This window comes from Musa acuminata, chromosome BXJ1-8, assembly GCF_036884655.1.
Source record: "Musa acuminata AAA Group cultivar baxijiao chromosome BXJ1-8, Cavendish_Baxijiao_AAA, whole genome shotgun sequence".
Lineage (NCBI taxonomy): Eukaryota > Viridiplantae > Streptophyta > Magnoliopsida > Zingiberales > Musaceae > Musa > Musa acuminata.
The window spans coordinates 8,047,501-8,065,525 of record NC_088334.1 but is presented as its reverse complement, the minus strand read 5'-3'; the positions used below and the strand labels follow the sequence as shown (position 1 = coordinate 8,065,525).

The 18,025-nt window shown below is 35.4% G+C and overlaps 2 protein-coding genes across 3 annotated transcripts in view; both read left to right on the top strand.

Moving 5' to 3' along the window:
- LOC103993307 (nuclear envelope-associated protein 2) lies at positions 1-5,731 on the top strand. The gene is made up of 6 exons (XM_009413322.3): positions 1-465; positions 810-1,082; positions 1,182-1,289; positions 3,689-4,150; positions 4,249-4,350; positions 5,414-5,731. Exons 2-6 carry the CDS (start codon positions 885-887, stop codon positions 5,579-5,581), a joined length of 1,038 nt encoding a protein of 345 aa, XP_009411597.2. The 5' UTR covers positions 1-465; positions 810-884; the 3' UTR covers positions 5,582-5,731.
- Positions 5,732-14,592: 8,861 nt separating this feature from the next.
- The window catches only part of LOC103993308 (probable receptor-like protein kinase At5g18500), a 5,430-nt gene continuing 1,997 nt past the window's right edge, over positions 14,593-18,025 (top strand). Inside the window, exons 1-6 of one of the 2 annotated variants that reach the window (XM_065078715.1) lie at positions 14,593-14,866; positions 15,543-16,217; positions 16,308-16,412; positions 16,665-16,787; positions 17,107-17,277; positions 17,404-17,533. In XM_065078715.1, coding sequence (XP_064934787.1) covers positions 15,562-16,217; positions 16,308-16,412; positions 16,665-16,787; positions 17,107-17,277; positions 17,404-17,533 — 1,185 coding nt within the window. In that variant the 5' untranslated portion in view covers positions 14,593-14,866; positions 15,543-15,561. Of the gene's footprint in view, positions 14,881-15,542; positions 16,218-16,307; positions 16,413-16,664; positions 16,788-17,106; positions 17,278-17,403; positions 17,534-18,025 lie in introns of both variants that reach the window. The other variant, XM_009413324.3, reaches the window with a different exon arrangement.

Below are 18,025 nucleotides of genomic sequence, written 5' to 3'. Positions count from 1 at the left end.
TCTGCGAGTAGGAATCGATGATCCCGAGCTCGTGCTTTTGAAGAGGAAAAGAGAGATTTTGATCGCTCCGCTTGAAAGATCGAGTTTGAATCCTTGTTATTGCTAAAAGATCTCATCGTCTTTCCCGGTCTGTTATTCGATGTAGCTTCCGGGACCGGAGGAGACGCTTCTGGTGCCGAGGCGCTGATGTGTGGGTTTCTTCCTGGGTCCCCTGACAAGGACGTGGATGAGATGGGTAAGAAGGGGAAGTGGTACTGAAAGGTCGAGCTTTTCTAAGGATTTACTCTCGATATTTCGGAAGAAGCACTAAGTTCGTAGATCGACTTGAGGCTTTGGAGGTGAGGTTTCGATCGGAAGGAGTGAAATAGTCTGCAAAGTTTTAGTTTTACGCGGGTTTTGGGAGAGAAAAGTGCGGCTTTGGAGGTGCAGTTTCGGCGAGTTGCGGTTTGGGTTGATGTCATTGAGGTAAGGAAACGCTCTCCTTGTAATTTTTGGATTAGAGATATGGCGGACATGACGTTGCAGCTTGTAAGGACTCGCTATCGATTGATCTCGATTCCCCTTTTGTTGAGATGCTACTGGCCATGATTCTAGCAAAGTCCAGAAAAAAAAAAGTTTAATATTTGTTTCACTGTGAGTGTACGGAATTGTTCTTTTGCGTCATTTCGGATGTAGATGCAGACCGCCGTTTTCGCTTTGAACTCCGCCAGGGCCCAAAGCCGGACGTTGGCGTTTTGAATTCGAAGCAGATTAGGGTAAACTGTAGCCATTTGTTGCCTAAATCATAGTGCGACCCCTGTGGTTGACAGAGGGAGCTCGAGATTCTGCCCAAAGGTGACTTCTTTCGGACCCAGTCCTTCGCAAGTTCGGTCGGGAATGTGCTGATGTCTACCACGGACACGGTAGAGACTTCGGCATCGTCTTCATCAGCTGTAGAGTTCGACCCGCTTCTCAAGGACCTGGAAGAGAAAAGGTTGAGCTTCAAGAGGAACGTAGTTTCGTTGGCAACGGAGCTGAAAGATGTCCGGCGTCGGTTGGTCTTGCAGGAGCAGTTGTTCGCGAGAGAGACCCTCACGAGAAAGGTAGGTTTTTTATCTTCTTGATGCTATGAGTGGAATCGTACGACGCTGTGGTTTTCTTGCAATCCGAAAGAAAATGAAGTGTTTTGTTGTCCCTGACAGGCAACAGAGAAGAAGGCGAAGAGCATGGAGGAAGACATAGGCCGGTTACAGATATGCCTACGAGAGAAGGATGAAAAGCTGAAGGCATCTACTTCTGCTAGTGTGGAGGTGCAATGCTTGGGAATTTCCTTGATGTTTTGCTTTTAATTCTAGTCTCGAAATGTTATTGTGAAAGTTTCGTTCCTGCTTTCCTTTGGTTATTGGATGCTGATATTTTTCTGATTAGTTGGATCTATTTCTGTAAGGAAGGACCATATGTGATGTCGGGTATTAGAGTCAAAAGGATTGTTAATTATTTGCTGGTTGCTTAGAAATTTTCTTCTATTTGAACAAAAGAAATATTATTTCTTAGGGCTGACGAATTGAGATAAGTCTTTGTGTATTTCTTGCCAAATAACTTAGATTTTGGTACACACTGTCGATTTATCATTTCAGTTAGGTACACAATTTGTGAAGACAATTTGCTTATGTAAGTATAAATTTCCTGAGCTTTCTGATAATAAATATGTATAATGCCTTTCTTCTTTGCTAAATATTTGCATATATAGGGCTTTGGGCTTCGAGTTTAGAAATTGTTTGATTAAGGCTGTGAGAGCTTATGAGTTTGGAAACCAGATTCTAGCAACTGATAATAATTTTACAGTTGGAGGTGATACCACTTATGTCATGCAATTGAATACACATGTTTGGATTAAACAATTTAGCCTTGGTGTTATTTAGTGCATGGACTCTGATTTGGTATTAAAGTTTGAACCTAAGGTACTAGAACTTAGACAATTAAGGGTATCTTTGGCTGTGTTCTCGAATACATGTTGTCTTTTTGAAAATGAAAAAAAAAAAATATACTTGTTTGGATAACAATTTTCTGTTTTGTCTGAAAACCATTCTTAAAATATTCTTAAAACACCATGCTACAGGTTTTATTGGGTAGACGAACCTAGGAATTTGTGAATTTGATAAGCTAACCAATCCAAAATGAGTTTTCATACCCAACATTTTGGACATTTTTTGATTGGTGATCAGGGTTGTACATGTTGATTGGTATAACAATATGGAATTAAGACACATGCATGATTTTAATGGATCTAAAGTGAGGATTGATCACTAAAACTTTAAGTCGGGTCTGGATCAGGATTTTGGTTATTGAGCTTGTAAAAATGCTTATTCTCACCAATTCAATATTGTTATTATAATGTGGTTATCATGATATGCACATGTATGATGTATGTAATACATGATATTGATATAGTTGATACACTATATGAAGTTCTTATGGTGTGTAAGGCTACAAATAAATCCTACCATGCATGTAAATACGTGGATGAGTCTAAGATGGTTGGGAAGTGTATAGCATTCTATTAATTGTGTCAGCCCATCCCAGCAAACAAATGCAACTTCTTGGTAATGGAAAAGAGAGGATGAGTTCTTTTGTGGTTTGAAGAAGTACAAGGGGCTTATCTGCTCAGTTTGAATTAATTACCATTCTCAGTTGGACATCAGAAATGATTATCTTTGCTCTCCCATGTAGTCTGTCTTCTCCATTCTCTCTTCAATATCTCCATCGCCGTATCTAGCCGTTTTTGGCTTTTTGCTGCCATGCTCAGAGCCAGGTGTATTCTCTATCGTAATGTCTTCTCTGCGCACTTGGTCTTTGTGTTCATCTCCTTATTGACTTGATCCGTCAGATCAATATTTGTTTGTTATCTCTTTTTCTTTGATATTTGTGCCTTTCATCCTTACAGCTCTCCTCATTAGCATCGATGATGAACACTGCTTCTGTATGGGAGAGATCAGTTGTGGTGGTGGGAGAGCATACCCTCAAATGCTTAGCAGTATTTTATAATTCTGGTGATCAATCTCTTTCTTATTTTTGAGCAAGCCCATTTTTCCTCTTCCAATTTTCACTTCTTGCCAAGATATTACATTTTCTTTTGTTGGTCCAAGCACTTTGTTAAATCAAATCTGGTTATTGTTTTAGGAGAGTCTTGAAATCCATTATTGGCACACAATGCTACATCAAAATTTGTACTATTCAAGTTTGGCATTCAGTGAATCTGACATCTATAATAACCATGATTTCTAAAGTTGGCTTGGACATTTCTATAACTACGATTTCTGTCAACTTCATGAGTTGGCATTTAATGGGGGTCACCATTGTGTAAGATGATCTGCAATTTGAACCTTATCTTTGAATTGGTGTCTTCCCTTTGTGCCTTCTACAGCATGGAGGCTATGCAGCTTCACTTTGCAAGTTTGAAGCTTGGGGAATGAAGGGTAGTTCATTCATGCACATTAGAAAGTTTTTGCCTGGCATTGATCCTTCATCACTATGTCTGTGGAGAATTTAGCATTATTGCATGAAGAATTAACCAGGTTTAGGTTGGTGCTTTACGACCTTCACCATCTTACTCAAGTTTGAGACATTGCTTCTCATGCATCAGCCTGCTCTGTGCAATTTTTTTTTTTTTTTTTTGGGAAATCCTCTAATATTGTTTCTTTGCATGCAGTACATGAAAGATCTGGATGACTTGAGATCTGAACTATCAGTTACTCAAGCCACCGCAGAGGCCAGTGCTGCATCAGCTCAATCAGCGCAATCCCAGTGTTTGGACTTGTTGAGAGAACTAGATGAGAAAGATAGTTTATTAGCTGAGCATGAAACCAGAGTAAATAAACTAGGGGAACAAATAGACCTTCTGCAGAATGATCTTCAAGCAAGAGAGCTCTCTCAAAGGCGGCTTAAGGATGAAGTACTGCGAATGGAGCAAGAGATAATGCATGCAGTTAATGTAGCTGGATCTAAAAAGGATTGTGAGCTCAGGAAGATTTTGGCAGAAGTTTCCCCAAAGAACTTTGAGAACATCAATAAGCATCTGAGTGCAAAGGATGAAGAGATCGCCAAGTTGAGGGATGAGATCAGGATCTTGTCAGCACACTGGAAACAACAAACCAAGGAACTGGAAGCCCAGGTTAGTCTTAGTGAGTTGACTGCAAATTCTTGTTTGCTATAGGTTTTTTAGGACAGAATTCGATATGTTTGCTTATTTGGTATTTTTCATGGGTGCAGCTAGAGAAACATCGTATGACTAATGAGGAGCTGAATGATAGGATAATCAAACTTGAACTCTGTCTACAAGAAGCACAGAACCAAATGCAGACACTTCAGAAGGTTTTTTTTTTTCCCCCAATGTTGAAAATTCTTCATCATTTTGTTTGTTTCCTCTTTTATGTACTTGATATATATCTAATTGGAGTTTAAGCATACTACTATTCAGCTATCAGATTAACTTGCCTCAATTCATTGGCTGATTACATATGTTTTTTCCCACTGTTTTCACTTGCAGCAGAGTGTTATTGATCGTAGTGGATGTTACTTAATGCCTTTATATTTTACATTCACACATGTGCAGTTTGAGATTGAATGGCTGATATGTAATCCTCTTAGCTAACTGCAAAAGAAATGGAAAGATCAACACTGGTTGCCACATCCAAATATATATCCTTATGCATAATAAAAAAAAAATTTGTATTCATTGGAATTCTTGCTTATCTGTGCTTCAAGGATTTGTTGTTTCTTATGGTAAAATGCTCTTTTCAATCAACTTAACACTGTGCATGTAAAACCCACAATTGTAGTTCCCCATGTCATTATTTGATTTCTTCTCAATTATAATTTAGCTGTCTACTACTCACGAGTGAAAGTCACAGCATTTCAAATGTCCCATTTATATGAATTGGGATTCATGAAAGCCAAAGATATATATTTATTTTGTATGTTGCAAATTTATTATGCTATAATTAGCTATAATATGCTGAACCTGCCACATAGAGAAATTTGAAGAATGAACAATCAATATGAGCTTTTAAAGCTAGCCCATAATAACTAATTGTTTGAATTGTGTAATCTCCAATTACTGGCATTGGTAACCCACCCAAAGCTAAGCAGTGTTGGTTGAGATCCTCCAGAGAGAGAGATATCTCCTATGTTACCTGTACCATGTGGAGGTATCGAAGTAGTTTCATATGAAAAATCAAACTCTGTCTTAAGTAAGGTTGCCAAGGCTCAATTCACAACTCTGATCATCATACATTCTAACCTTCAGACTATTAAACAGATTCTTAGCAACTTGTGGATTTGATTTTCCATTAAAATTTTGTTAGATAATATAGCCTTTTCAACTCTTGTTCCATTTTATTTGTATTGTAACATAGGGCTTTCTCTCACTTAACAGATGGGAAAGAAAAGAGACAAGGCAATAAGAGAATTAAGAGATGAATTGGTTATGAAGCAACCAAACTCTGCATGTTGCGGCATTGAACTGAGCTTTTGGGAGAATCCAGGATTCACGATTGTTGCTTCCATGGGCATGTTGATCCTGGTCGCTTTTGCAAGCAGATAGATCATATCAAACTTTTTTTTGCTCCTTGTAGATAGTGTTGGAAATTTGTTTTGGGAAGAGATCTTTTGTGTAGGGTATATTACAAGAAACAATCTCATGGACTTAATGCTCACCATTTTGATATCAAATTTTTTCTTCTTTTTGTAGCTACCCTCATCTGACCATGATTCAGATGGTTAGAACAATATCTTTTCTGACTCCATGCAAAGGGTGTTTGAAACTTTGTTTTGAGAAGAGATCTTTTCTGTTGGGTATAGTTACAAGGAATGGTAAATACTAATGGACTTGGTGAGCTCCATTTGATGTCAAAGTCTCTCTACTTTTTGTAGCTCAGAGGACTACCCTTGTCACACTATCATCCAAAGATGCACTTACTTTTTGTAGCTCAGAGGACTACCCTTGTCACACTATCATCCAAATATGCATCTGACCATGATTCAGATGGTTAGAACTAGAACTTCTTTTTGGCTCCATTTTAAGAGTGTTGGGATTGTAGGGTATATTGCAATGAATGATAAATACTCAATATGACTTAATTCTAAGGATTGAAATATCATATTGGTGTTTCGAGCTTGGTTCGATATGATACAGTATCGTATACCGAGCGGTACGTCTTGGCGAGCAATATATTTAATTTAGGTGAAAATCCTTCGAAAATATCTAAAAATAAAAAAAAAATAAGATAAGGTTTTTAAGTTAGAAATAAATATAGTAATAGTATAAGCTTAGTAAAATCAATGTAAATTAGGTAAGAATAGTATCACATATCTTTTTTGGGCTTTGAGAAATAGTCTTATGTAAGGTTTGTATTTTAGTTCATTACAGATTATCTTTCTGTAAATATTAAAATATCTACAGGAAAAATCATTTGAATTGTTAGACTATTTTGCTACAATATAAACTCTAAAATTCAAACGAATTAAATAATCACATATGTAGATATACATGATTGTTGATTCTATCATCAAAACGAACGATGAGCCTCCACTAGTGGTGGATCGGGGTCCTCGATCATATATATATATATATATATATATATATATATATATATATATATATATATATATATATATATATATATATATATATATATATATATATATATATATATATATATATGCATATCAATATGATATATTTGTTGGACCCAATCATGAAATTGATCCCACGATATAGTGTATTGATACACCGTATGTCATTGATGTATCAATGTAGTGATGATCATAAGCTGATCATCATGAATCATATTTGTTCGAGGTAGCTCCTGAGACGTATATTGGTGAATGTCAGAGCTTCTACTTTCGCTATTTTCGCTACTGCTCTGTATCATACTGTTGCTAAGAGAAGGATGACCAACTATCACCGTACAGTTGTTGCCCGTATGATTCTCCATAATACGATGGTTATGAATACGATGAGCTTATTTCTGTGTCTACATCATATAGGCTCTGTCGCATCTGCTCAAATTCATCCACTGTCATCCCCTTCCACTTTTCCTTCCGCGTATAAGCTTGACCAGTACCTTGTTGAGTTCTATGATCTGAATCTTGGGTGGCATATGTAAAATATTGCTCCTCGGTCTATGCACCACCCTAAAGTTATGTAGACGAGACCAACGATTGGCCGGCATCATCGCCATCATCCGTCGAGGCATTGTTGTCTATGTTGTTGTCATGTCTCTGGATTGAGCGAGTTGTTGATTGTGATTATGAAGGTGTCTCATTGCCCGACTCGATTCTTTCCAATGATACGACTGATGCTACTACCTTCCCTTTTGCCTTTGCATGCTGGGTGGACGACTGTGACCGTTGGTTGTGTAGTTCCTCTAGCAGCTTGACTCGATGTTGTTTGACTCCTGCCACATTATGATCAAGGGGGATTTTCCACCTGTTGGGGTTGTGCTTCTTCTTCTTCTATTTCCTTGGTGATAAAACGTGAAGGGCGCTGAGGGTCTCCTACCTCATCAAGTAGGGATCCTTTTGGTTTTCTACTGCTTTAACCCAATCTAATATCACTCTGAATTTTCATTGTAGAATTAGAGGTTGATGGGATCAATATATGGTTCATCTGGCTCCTTATCTAGCTCAGCACATCGCAATCTTAGCCGCATATTATAATGGACATATACCAGTTTCTCTGACCGTTTGTAGGAGAGTTTGTTACGGACCTTCGTGTGAATCAATGTAAACGTTGACCAATTATGTTCGCAACCACTAGATGTTATCGTATGTGAAAGTACACGAACGACAACCTTCCTTAAATGTGGTGCATCCCCTCCAAATTGTAATTACCACTTAATTATAAAAAGATATAAATAAGATTTTATTTACATAATAAATAATTAATATTAAATATAATTGTTAATCAATATTTGTAACTTTTACTCACCAGGATCCATAATGTAACGACACGATATAGCTACAACATCAGAAAATGAACCAACCGTTTCTCAAAATAATTGACCCTCCATAAGAGCATCGACAGCATTAGTAGTGTTTCGCAAGAGTCGATATATAACATTTCGTAGTGCCATTAGTAAATCATTTTGCGTTCCGAGAGCATACCGATATTGAATTGTCGGGTTTAGATAATACGTTGCAAGACAATTTTGTTAGTATGATTTTTTATTATCTAAAAAATAATAAATTAAATTATTCTGAATATGAATTTACCTACATTATGGATATCTTGATCCATATGAACTTCGGTCGGACAATCAATGATCCATATATATTGGTCGATCTTAAAATCATCTTTGAATATTTTCTTGACCTCTTCTCTTACTGAAATTAGCATATATTTAAGATACGACATCTATGGATGCTTGTTCATATCGACCTTATGGAGAACAATATAAAGTAGTTCTACACTTTTTATGATTTTTACCATGGTCTCCCAAAATCTAGAGGAAAGAATGGACTTTTCTATCTTCTTTCCATCGCTCAATCTCAAATATCTAGAATCATACCACTCTTGTAATGTGACCATTTCCTTCAAGCTATGTCTTTTTTTATTGTAGTGACTTTAATGTAATAAAATTGATTGGTAGTAAACCGAGTGATTCCAGATCGAAGGATCTCATTGTTTACATACTTTTGCATTAAAGCGTGGACCCAATAATGATTATATATAAACTTTGTAATTGATTATGCTCGAGCTACACAATTCTTGACCGCGTCTAGCTCACTAATATCCTTCAGCATTAGATCTATGTAATGAGCTGCACATGGAGTCTAAAACAAAGTTTTTCTTTTTTTCCATCAATTGCAAACCAGCCTTCTTGAAATTCGCTCCATTGTCAGTTATTATTTACATACTATGGTCTAATCTCCTCTATTATAGTATCCATCAAGCTCTCAATATAGTTTGCATATTGGATCTTTTTAGAAGTATTAATTAATTTATGAAACACCACTCTTTTGTTGCAATAAATAAGAAAGTTGATGATACTAATTCTTGTTGGTCCTGTCCAACTGTCACACATCAGTGTCACCCTATATTCATCTCATTGCTTCTTGAAGAATTTGATCTAATCCTTCAGTTATGCCACCTTCTCATCTAAGTACATACCGTAAATCTCCCTCGGTGTTAGAGGTTGGATCCCCATGCCAAACTTTTGAATAAAAAAGATAATGCTATGATAATATTAACCCTAGGCTGTGCTGGCTAGAATTTTGTGGAAGTTAAACTATTTTGAAGTTGCCTTCCCAATATCCCGCTTCTTTTCTTTTGCGTATGTATCATCAATCTGTGTTTGTTTCATTGTTTGTGGGGGATAGGCTTGTGGATCAATATCAACAAAATCTAGTGCGGACCTTTTACCAAGGCCTCTCGTAAAACCACGGAGTCCACCATATCTTATGCTACTACTTCGGCCTAACTAAGGAGGAGTAGTTGATTGTCTCATGCTGACCGATCTCTGAATTTCACTACCACTGCTATGCTCCAACTGTGAGTCAGGTTATCGATGTCTCATTGCTTCATTTACTGTATACTGATGCACCAATGATACACGAATCCTAACTATGAGATCCGGGTCAACTTGATCGTCACAACTCTCATACTGATTATAAACTGGTTCTTGCGTAGCCCTATAATATTCTTCCTCAACTCTTGCCTTCTTTTTTAATGTATCTTACTTTGCTTGTTGTAGCTTGCTTTGAAATAATTTACGGATCTCCGTCAGAACCTTCTTGCATTTTATAACATTAGGATACCCATCGACCAAATGCATCTTCACCTGAGTTATTCCTCCATCCTTGCCAATGTGGTCACAATAAATACATTGCCAATGATGATGGTTCTTATCTATCTTTCAGGCATGAACTCATGCATCATCATATGACTGTTCCTTTGGTGCCATGATCCTACCAAATTTAAGTCAAATAAGCTATAAAATATAAATATATTGAATTGACCAAATATCGATAAAAAATCACTAATCGTAGCATTAAATAATTTTATTAAAATATAACTAATCCTAATTTATCATTATAAATATATTACATACATAAAAAAATATTAAATATATAATTTTGATCCAATATGAATTAAATTATGATAAAATAATCATTAGATACATTAATCACTTGATTAACATAGTTAATTACCCACTAATTACTTTTTTCAATATTATAAACATGTTAAATACCCTAATAGGTATTAAAAACATTAAATCGATTTAAAATTGATTTGATTAAATCATGACTAATCATAACATTAAATAACTTTAATAAAATCTAATTAAACCTATTTTACAATAATAAATATGTCAAACACATAAAAAAAATATTAATTACATAATTTTGATCCAATATAGTTCAGATTACGATGAAATCATCATTAGATACATTAATTACATGATTAACATAGTTAATTATCCACTAATTATTATTTTATCAATACTATAAACATGACAAATACCTTAATAGGTATTAAACACATTAAATTGACATAAAATCGATTAAATTTTTATTAAATCATCATTAAAATAACTAATCACAGTATTCAATAACTTTAATAAAACTTAATAAAACTTATTTTACTATTATAAATATCTTTTAATATTTAATATGCATGAAATATAAATATTTGACTATGCCTAATTTTGAATTAATCAATATTAAACATACTAATCATAACATTAAAGATCTTAATTACTCTCTAATTAAAGAAAGAGAATGAATACCTTTTCATTAGAAAGTTTTTCTCTTAATCTTTCTAAATTAATCAACATTCAATTCACAAATAGTTGTTTTGTAAAGTTTAGGAGAGCATAAATATAAAAAAAAAAAGAGTTTGAGATAGTTTAAGAGAGTATTAGAATGAAATGAAGTGAAATAGAGCACAAATTTACTCGTTGGAGTACTGTTACCAAGTTGTAACAGTCGATTTCGATTGTTACCAAGTGGTAACAATCAAAATCGATCATTACCGAGCTGTACCAAGTGATAACGATCGAAATTTCAATCGTTATCACTCGATATAGCCTTGTATCGTCCGATATGTTTCATTGTTTGTGGGGGATAGGCTTACGGATCAATATCAACAATATCTAGTGCGGACCTTTTACCAAGACCTCTCATAAAATCACGGAGTCCACCATATCTCATGCTAATACTTCGGCCTAACTGAGGAGTAGTAGTTGGCTGTCTCATGCTATGCTGGCCGACCTTTGGATTTCTTTCACTACCACTGCCATGCTCCAACTATGAGTCAGGTCGTCGATGCCTCATTGCTTTATTTACTGTATATTGATGCTCCAATGATCCACGAATCCCAACTATGAGATCCGGGTCGACTTGATCGTCACAACCCTTATATTGATCATAAACTAGTTCTTGCGTAGCCCTATAATATTCTTCTTCAACTCTTGTCTTCATTTTTAATGTATCTTACTTTGCTTGTTGTAGCTTGCTTTGAAATAATTTACGGATCTCCGTCAGAACCTTCTTGCATTTTATAACATCAGGATACCTACCAACCAAATGCATCTTCACTTGAGTTATTCCTCCACCCTTACCAATTTAGTCACAATAAATACATTACCAATGATGATAGTTCTCATCTATCTTTCAAGCATGAACTCATGCATCATCATGTGATTGTTCCTTTGGTGACATGATCCTACCAAATTTAAATCAAATAAGCTATAAAATATAAACATATTGAATTAACCAAATATCGATAAAAAATAACTAATCGCAACATTAAATAATTTTATTAAAATATAACTAATCCTATTTTATCATCATAAATATGTTACATATACAAAAGAAATATTAAATACATAATTTTGATCTAATATGTATTAAATTATGATAAAATCATCATTAGATATATTAATCACATGATTAACATAGTTAATTACCCACTAATTACTTTTCTTTCAATACTATAAATATGTCAAATACCCTAATAGGTATTAAAGATATTAAATTGATCTAAAATTGATCATATTTTGATTAAATCATGACTAATCATAATATTAAATAATTTTAATAAGATCTAATTAAACCTATTTTATCATTGTAAATATGTCAAACACATAAAAGAAATATTAATTACATAATTTTGATCCAATATAGTTCAAATTACGATAAAATCATCATTGGATACACTAATTATATAATTAACATAGTTAATTGCCTACTAATTACTTTTTTTTCAATATTATAATTATGATAAACAACTTAATAGGTATTAAACACATTAAATTAACATAAAATCGATTAATTTTTTATTAAATCATCATTAAAATGACTAATCACAACATTCAATAACTTTAATAAAACTTATTTTACTATTATAAATATCTTTTAATATTTAATATGCATGCAATATAAATATTTAACCTATTAAGTGCCTAATTTTGAATTATTCAATATTAAACATACTAATTATAACATTAAAGATCTTAATTACTCTGAAAGAGAATACATTAGAAAGTTTTTTTTTACTCTTTCTAAATTAGCTTCAATTCAATTCATAAATAGTTGTTTTGTAAAATTTAAGAGAGCATAAATATTAAAAAAAAATTGAGATAGTTTAAGAGAATATTAGAATGAAATGAAGTGAAATAGGGGAGTGAAATAGAGCACAAATTTACCCATTAGAGTACTGTTACCAAGTTGTATCAGTTGATTTCGATTGTTATCAAGCGGTAACAGTCAAAATTGATCATTACCGAACTGTGCCGAGCGATAACGATTGAAATTTCAATCGTTACCACTCGATATAACCCTGTATCATCCGATATGGGGTGCTTTTAAGCGGTCCGTCCGGTAACAAGCGATTCGCATACTAATAAGCTATCGGATTGGTACGTATCACCCATACCAAGTAGTATCATTCAAAATCGTATACCTTGCTTAATTCAAAGGTATTCATTTAATATAGAGGATTTGATGCTTGTGTACCCTCAACAAATTCTAGAATTCTCATAAGATATATCATTTTTTTTTAGATGGAGGACTTGATATTGGATTCTTCAACGAAGGTTATTATTAGGATTAATTAGCTTATTATTTGATAGGCTTATGATTTAAAAATCTTAAGCTAAATTAATAATAATAAATTTGATCTTTTTAAATCGATTCAAATCTCCTCTTGCATACGATGTGAGATATAAATATTATAAATTTTTTTACTTAAGGTTTAATATTTAAGATTCAAACATAATCCAAGAAGTTATAGTGGAATTGACTCATTGGATGAACCATGATTTATAAATTAATAATAATTGATTAATTTAGTTCTAATATACCACCTCAAGTTTCCTTTGACATCAGATCAGATATGAAACTGTGATGATCCATGATCTATACCTTGATAATAAATGATTAATCTAGTTCTATCAACTCAAATTTTCTTTCCTATCTAACATGAGATTAAACTGGGCTGTAATATATAAAGCATCATCCCTACAAGTCTAATTTTATGATCAATGTTGGGGAGCATTGGGAGAAACATGAACACTGGGGGATGGATGACCTTAAAATACATGCAGGTAGGATTGGGTTGGGAGCATTTTAGATGCATGTCTTATCTGGTAATGCAAACAGGAAACCTCAAAGAGTGAGACAGCTATTTTTAATAGGACACCATATATTTTGATTCTTGATTAGACCAACTAACAAACATTTGGCTGATATCTTTTGGATTTTGCATCAATTATAACATGAGACAGACACATTGCATCTGTTAGACTCTGTCTCTTTCCAATTTCCACAGTGTTCTTCACTCAACCTAAATAAACAGTTCCATGGCAGGAAGAACTGATCCAAATTTCCAATCTGAACTATAGATTTCTTATTCTGAATTAATCTTGTTCACTAATACAGATACAATCTGATCAATTTTTCATTTTTAAAGTTAATTGAGAATGATAATGAATAAATTCATCCATTCTCAATTAGTTGAATTGTTTTTAGGTGCTACAAAGAAAGCCCCAAAAATCTTTTCATCTTTTATCTAATAATAATAATTATAAAATAATAATCTATTTTAAGTGAGACCCATCACTATGTGATGGATAACGGATTTGGGTTTTTCTTTAATGTTAATAAGATTGTCCCACGTAAAAAACGGACCCACCTTTCCCGACCAATCACACAGGTTGTTTATTTTACCTACCATTTTACACCTCTAAATTTGTTTCGTAATCGTATGACATTCATACATACATACATATATACATATATGAGTGGTGAATTAGGCGTTATATGATCTCATAATGGCCAAAGAATTCTTCTCTTCGAGACATCTTTGTATTCCCAAAGAATTAGGCGTTATATGTCATCGCATTCTTGCCCACATAACGTTACATATGTAATACGTACATACGATTGGGGTATACGGTGTTCTTTATGTCGCCACCTATCCCTGTCGGCGACCCACTTCCGCACCCGTTTGACTCATGGCAAATGGTAGCGGAGAAGGTGAGTGGGGGCCGCTCGTTTGTCTCATGGCCTCGCCGTTTCGGCCGCCGCAGCGGCTGTCGCTGCCGACACTGCGTCATATACCGCCACCCCCTGCCGCGGGTCGAGGAGAAGGGCCCATTGCGGCCGCACCAACCGTGGGAGCCCCCATTGCCACCCACCGACTACCGTGCGATCTCCTTGCTGGCCCTCGGAAATGGTCTTGTAGCTTCGCCTGTGCTGGGTGGGGCCGGCGTCGGTCGCGTACGGGTCTTGCTTGCGGTGGAGCGGGGGAGGTATAAGAGGCAGCGGGCGAGGCGAAGGGGGATGGTTGTTGCTCCGCGGATTGAAAGTGGCGTGACTAAAGGTCAGATTTTGGAGGTAGGATGTGTATCGAATTGCTTTTTTGGATTGGTTTGGGTGTCGCAAGGGTTCTGAAATTGGAATCTACGCATGCTGCTGGTGATTACAGAAACAGTTTCTGATCGTTGCATTAGAATGGTAGATGTGTGGCCTGACTTGATTGGGAGAAGCAATTGGGGAGAAAATAAATCTTTTTTAATTTTCTTAGAATTTATCACCACAAGGTGTTCTTCATTTGCTTCTTGTGGTAGAATTTGATGATCTAGATGTGCATGTAATGAGTTTCTTCTTCCGATTTGCCACGATCTTTGTTATCCATTTGATCTTACTGAATTTGGTGTGAAAATTTAGTGCAGGTGTTCCGAAATTTGATGCATTTGCTACGAAATTTTTGGCTTTTGATTTCGTTATCCTTTCCCATCTTAAGCTGTTATGAGAGATGTTGCAGGACAGAGAGGTTCTCTCTATTCTTTTAGGATTTCTATATGCGGTTGTAGTCATTGTTTTATCTTTACATGTCCAATTGATGTTGCTCTGACTTCTTGTAATCGAGTCCCTTTCTTTTTGTCTAAAATGAAACTGGAGATTTATTTTTGGTCATTTCTGGCATTCATTCAAAAGTTCCTTTTGCATCGAAGTCTTCTGTTTCACTAATATCATGTTATTTCCTTTTCTTATAGGGAGTGTGCCTTCAGAAATATGTCATCACCCAACACTGCTCTTGCTGAACACCTATCTCAAAAGATAGGTCCTTTTGGTCTTAAAATGTGGGAGATAATCGGTATCAGTTTCGGAGTTCTCTTGTTTTGTGCACTATTATTGCTAGTGATGTGTGTCTGGATTCAAAACCGGAGAAGGTATCAAAGGGCTTCAGGTTACCTGCCCACCACTCAGATACCTGCATTTTCAAGAGATATTAAGGAAGTTCCAGTTGAGAAATCCATAAAAGATGACTCTGCTCTTCTCAGAATTTATGATGGCTATAGTGATAATGACTCAAATAAGGGTGCAGACATAAGCAAGTTGGAACATGGTGACAGCAACAGTGACTCTGACTCATTTCGTTATGTTGAGAAAGATTCAAGCTCCAAGTCTGCTGAAGTGGGAAGCACAGGGATAGTTGATGTTAATAGACAGCATTCTGCTCACCCTTTGGTTGCTCCTTCACAGTTTGCAGGCCTTCCGGAGTTCTCTCACCTAGGTTGGGGTCATTGGTTTACCCTAAGGGATTTACAAATTGCGACCAACTGGTTTTCCAAGGACAATGTTCTTGGGGAGGGTGGTTATGGCATTGTTTATCGTGGGCAGCTGGTCAATGGAACTCCAGTAGCAATCAAGAGACTCCTCAACAATTTGTAAGTTTCACACACTTGATGTAGGTAATTTTGCAGTTCTCTTTCAAGGGTGTGATTTTGACAATTCTTTTTTTTTTTCATGGATTCTAGAGGCCAAGCAGAGAAAGAATTTAGAGTTGAAGTTGAGGCCATTGGTCATGTTCGTCACAAGAACTTAGTTCGGCTCCTTGGATACTGTGTGGAAGGCACTCAAAGGTGCACTATCCTTTAATGTCAAACTTTTATGCTCTTTTAAAGCTGTAACTTCCACTAGCTTTAACTATTTGGCACTGAAACATAGAAATAAACCAAGTGCATCTAAGATGTATTTTTTCCTCCCTGAACAGTTGCTCATAGTCATCCCTTTTTTTTCCCTTTGCTGCCTAAGTTTTTCCAGATTTTTTTTAACATGTGATGCTATACTCCATATTCTGAGCCATTTATTTCATGCTGCCTAAAAACCATCAGGATGCTGGTTTATGAATATGTCAATAATGGAAATCTTGAGCAGTGGCTTCATGGGGCCATGCGGGAGCGGGGTTCTCTCACTTGGGATGCTCGTATGAAGATTATTTTGGGAACAGCTAAAGCGTAAGTGAATCATCTGAAACTTGCTCTCACATTTTTCCAAATTTACACTTATAGTTGAAGGGCATTTTTTGTTCTCTGGATCTTGATGAATTTGAGTCTTTTGGCAATGATTAGTACTCCAGTCTGAAAATCAACTCAGTGTATGCATATGTTTCTAACTTGAAGTACATTTTGTTATTACCTATACAAGTCCAGGATACTTTTTGAATTAACCTCTGCATCCTATATATGAATATGCCTTGTCCATGATAAATATGTTATCTCTTCTGAGAGTAGGTTTTGTTTTTTGGTTGGTTGATCTAAAGATGTACTTTAACAGCCTGGCCTATTTACACGATGCTGTTGAACCAAAAGTAGTGCATCGGGATATCAAGTCCAGTAACATATTGATTGATGAAGATTTCAACGCCAAAGTGTCTGACTTTGGTTTAGCAAAGCTGCTGGGTGCTGGGAAAAGCCATATTGCTACTCGAGTGATGGGTACTTTTGGGTAAATATTTAGCTGAAACATTGTGCAACTTGAATCTGTTGGATTGTTTGATTTTCTCATTTAATTTCAAGGCATAGTGCAATAAAAATGTGAGCCAGTGTCATTGTTATTACACTATATTTGCAGATATGTGGCACCGGAATATGCGAATACTGGATTTCTTAATGAAAAGAGTGACATCTACAGCTTTGGCATTGTTTTCTTGGAGGCCATTACTGGGAGGGATCCAGTTGACTATCGTCGTCCTCCTGATGAGGTACGAAAACTTCTGGCAGCTAAGACAATATTAAAATTCAATTTCATGGTTTAGATGTCCAAATAATATTATTTTGATCAGCAGCTTGTCCACGGGATAATCTTTTACTAGTACAGTCATTTTAAGCACCTTAAAAACATTAATTTGCAAAGAAGTTTTAAAATTTAAAGATTGGCTGGTTATGTTTCAAAAACTTTCTTCATTCACAACCATCACAAATACAAACAAAAGAGCAACAATGATCATCCTCCAGTGCTAATTTCAAGTTTTTGACTCTATACAAAGAACTGTAAACTTCTGGTGCTTTAGCGGACATCAATTGTCCATTCCTGACCTGGCTTGTCGATGCTAATTTTATAAGCTTCTGGGAAAGTGTTGGTTTTTATCAGTAAGTCCTGATATTTTTAGTTATATATTTTCTAGTCCATGTTGATATCTCCTTATTTTCCTTTAATAAGTTTTTTTTAATTGTAAATTGTAAGAAGAGCACCT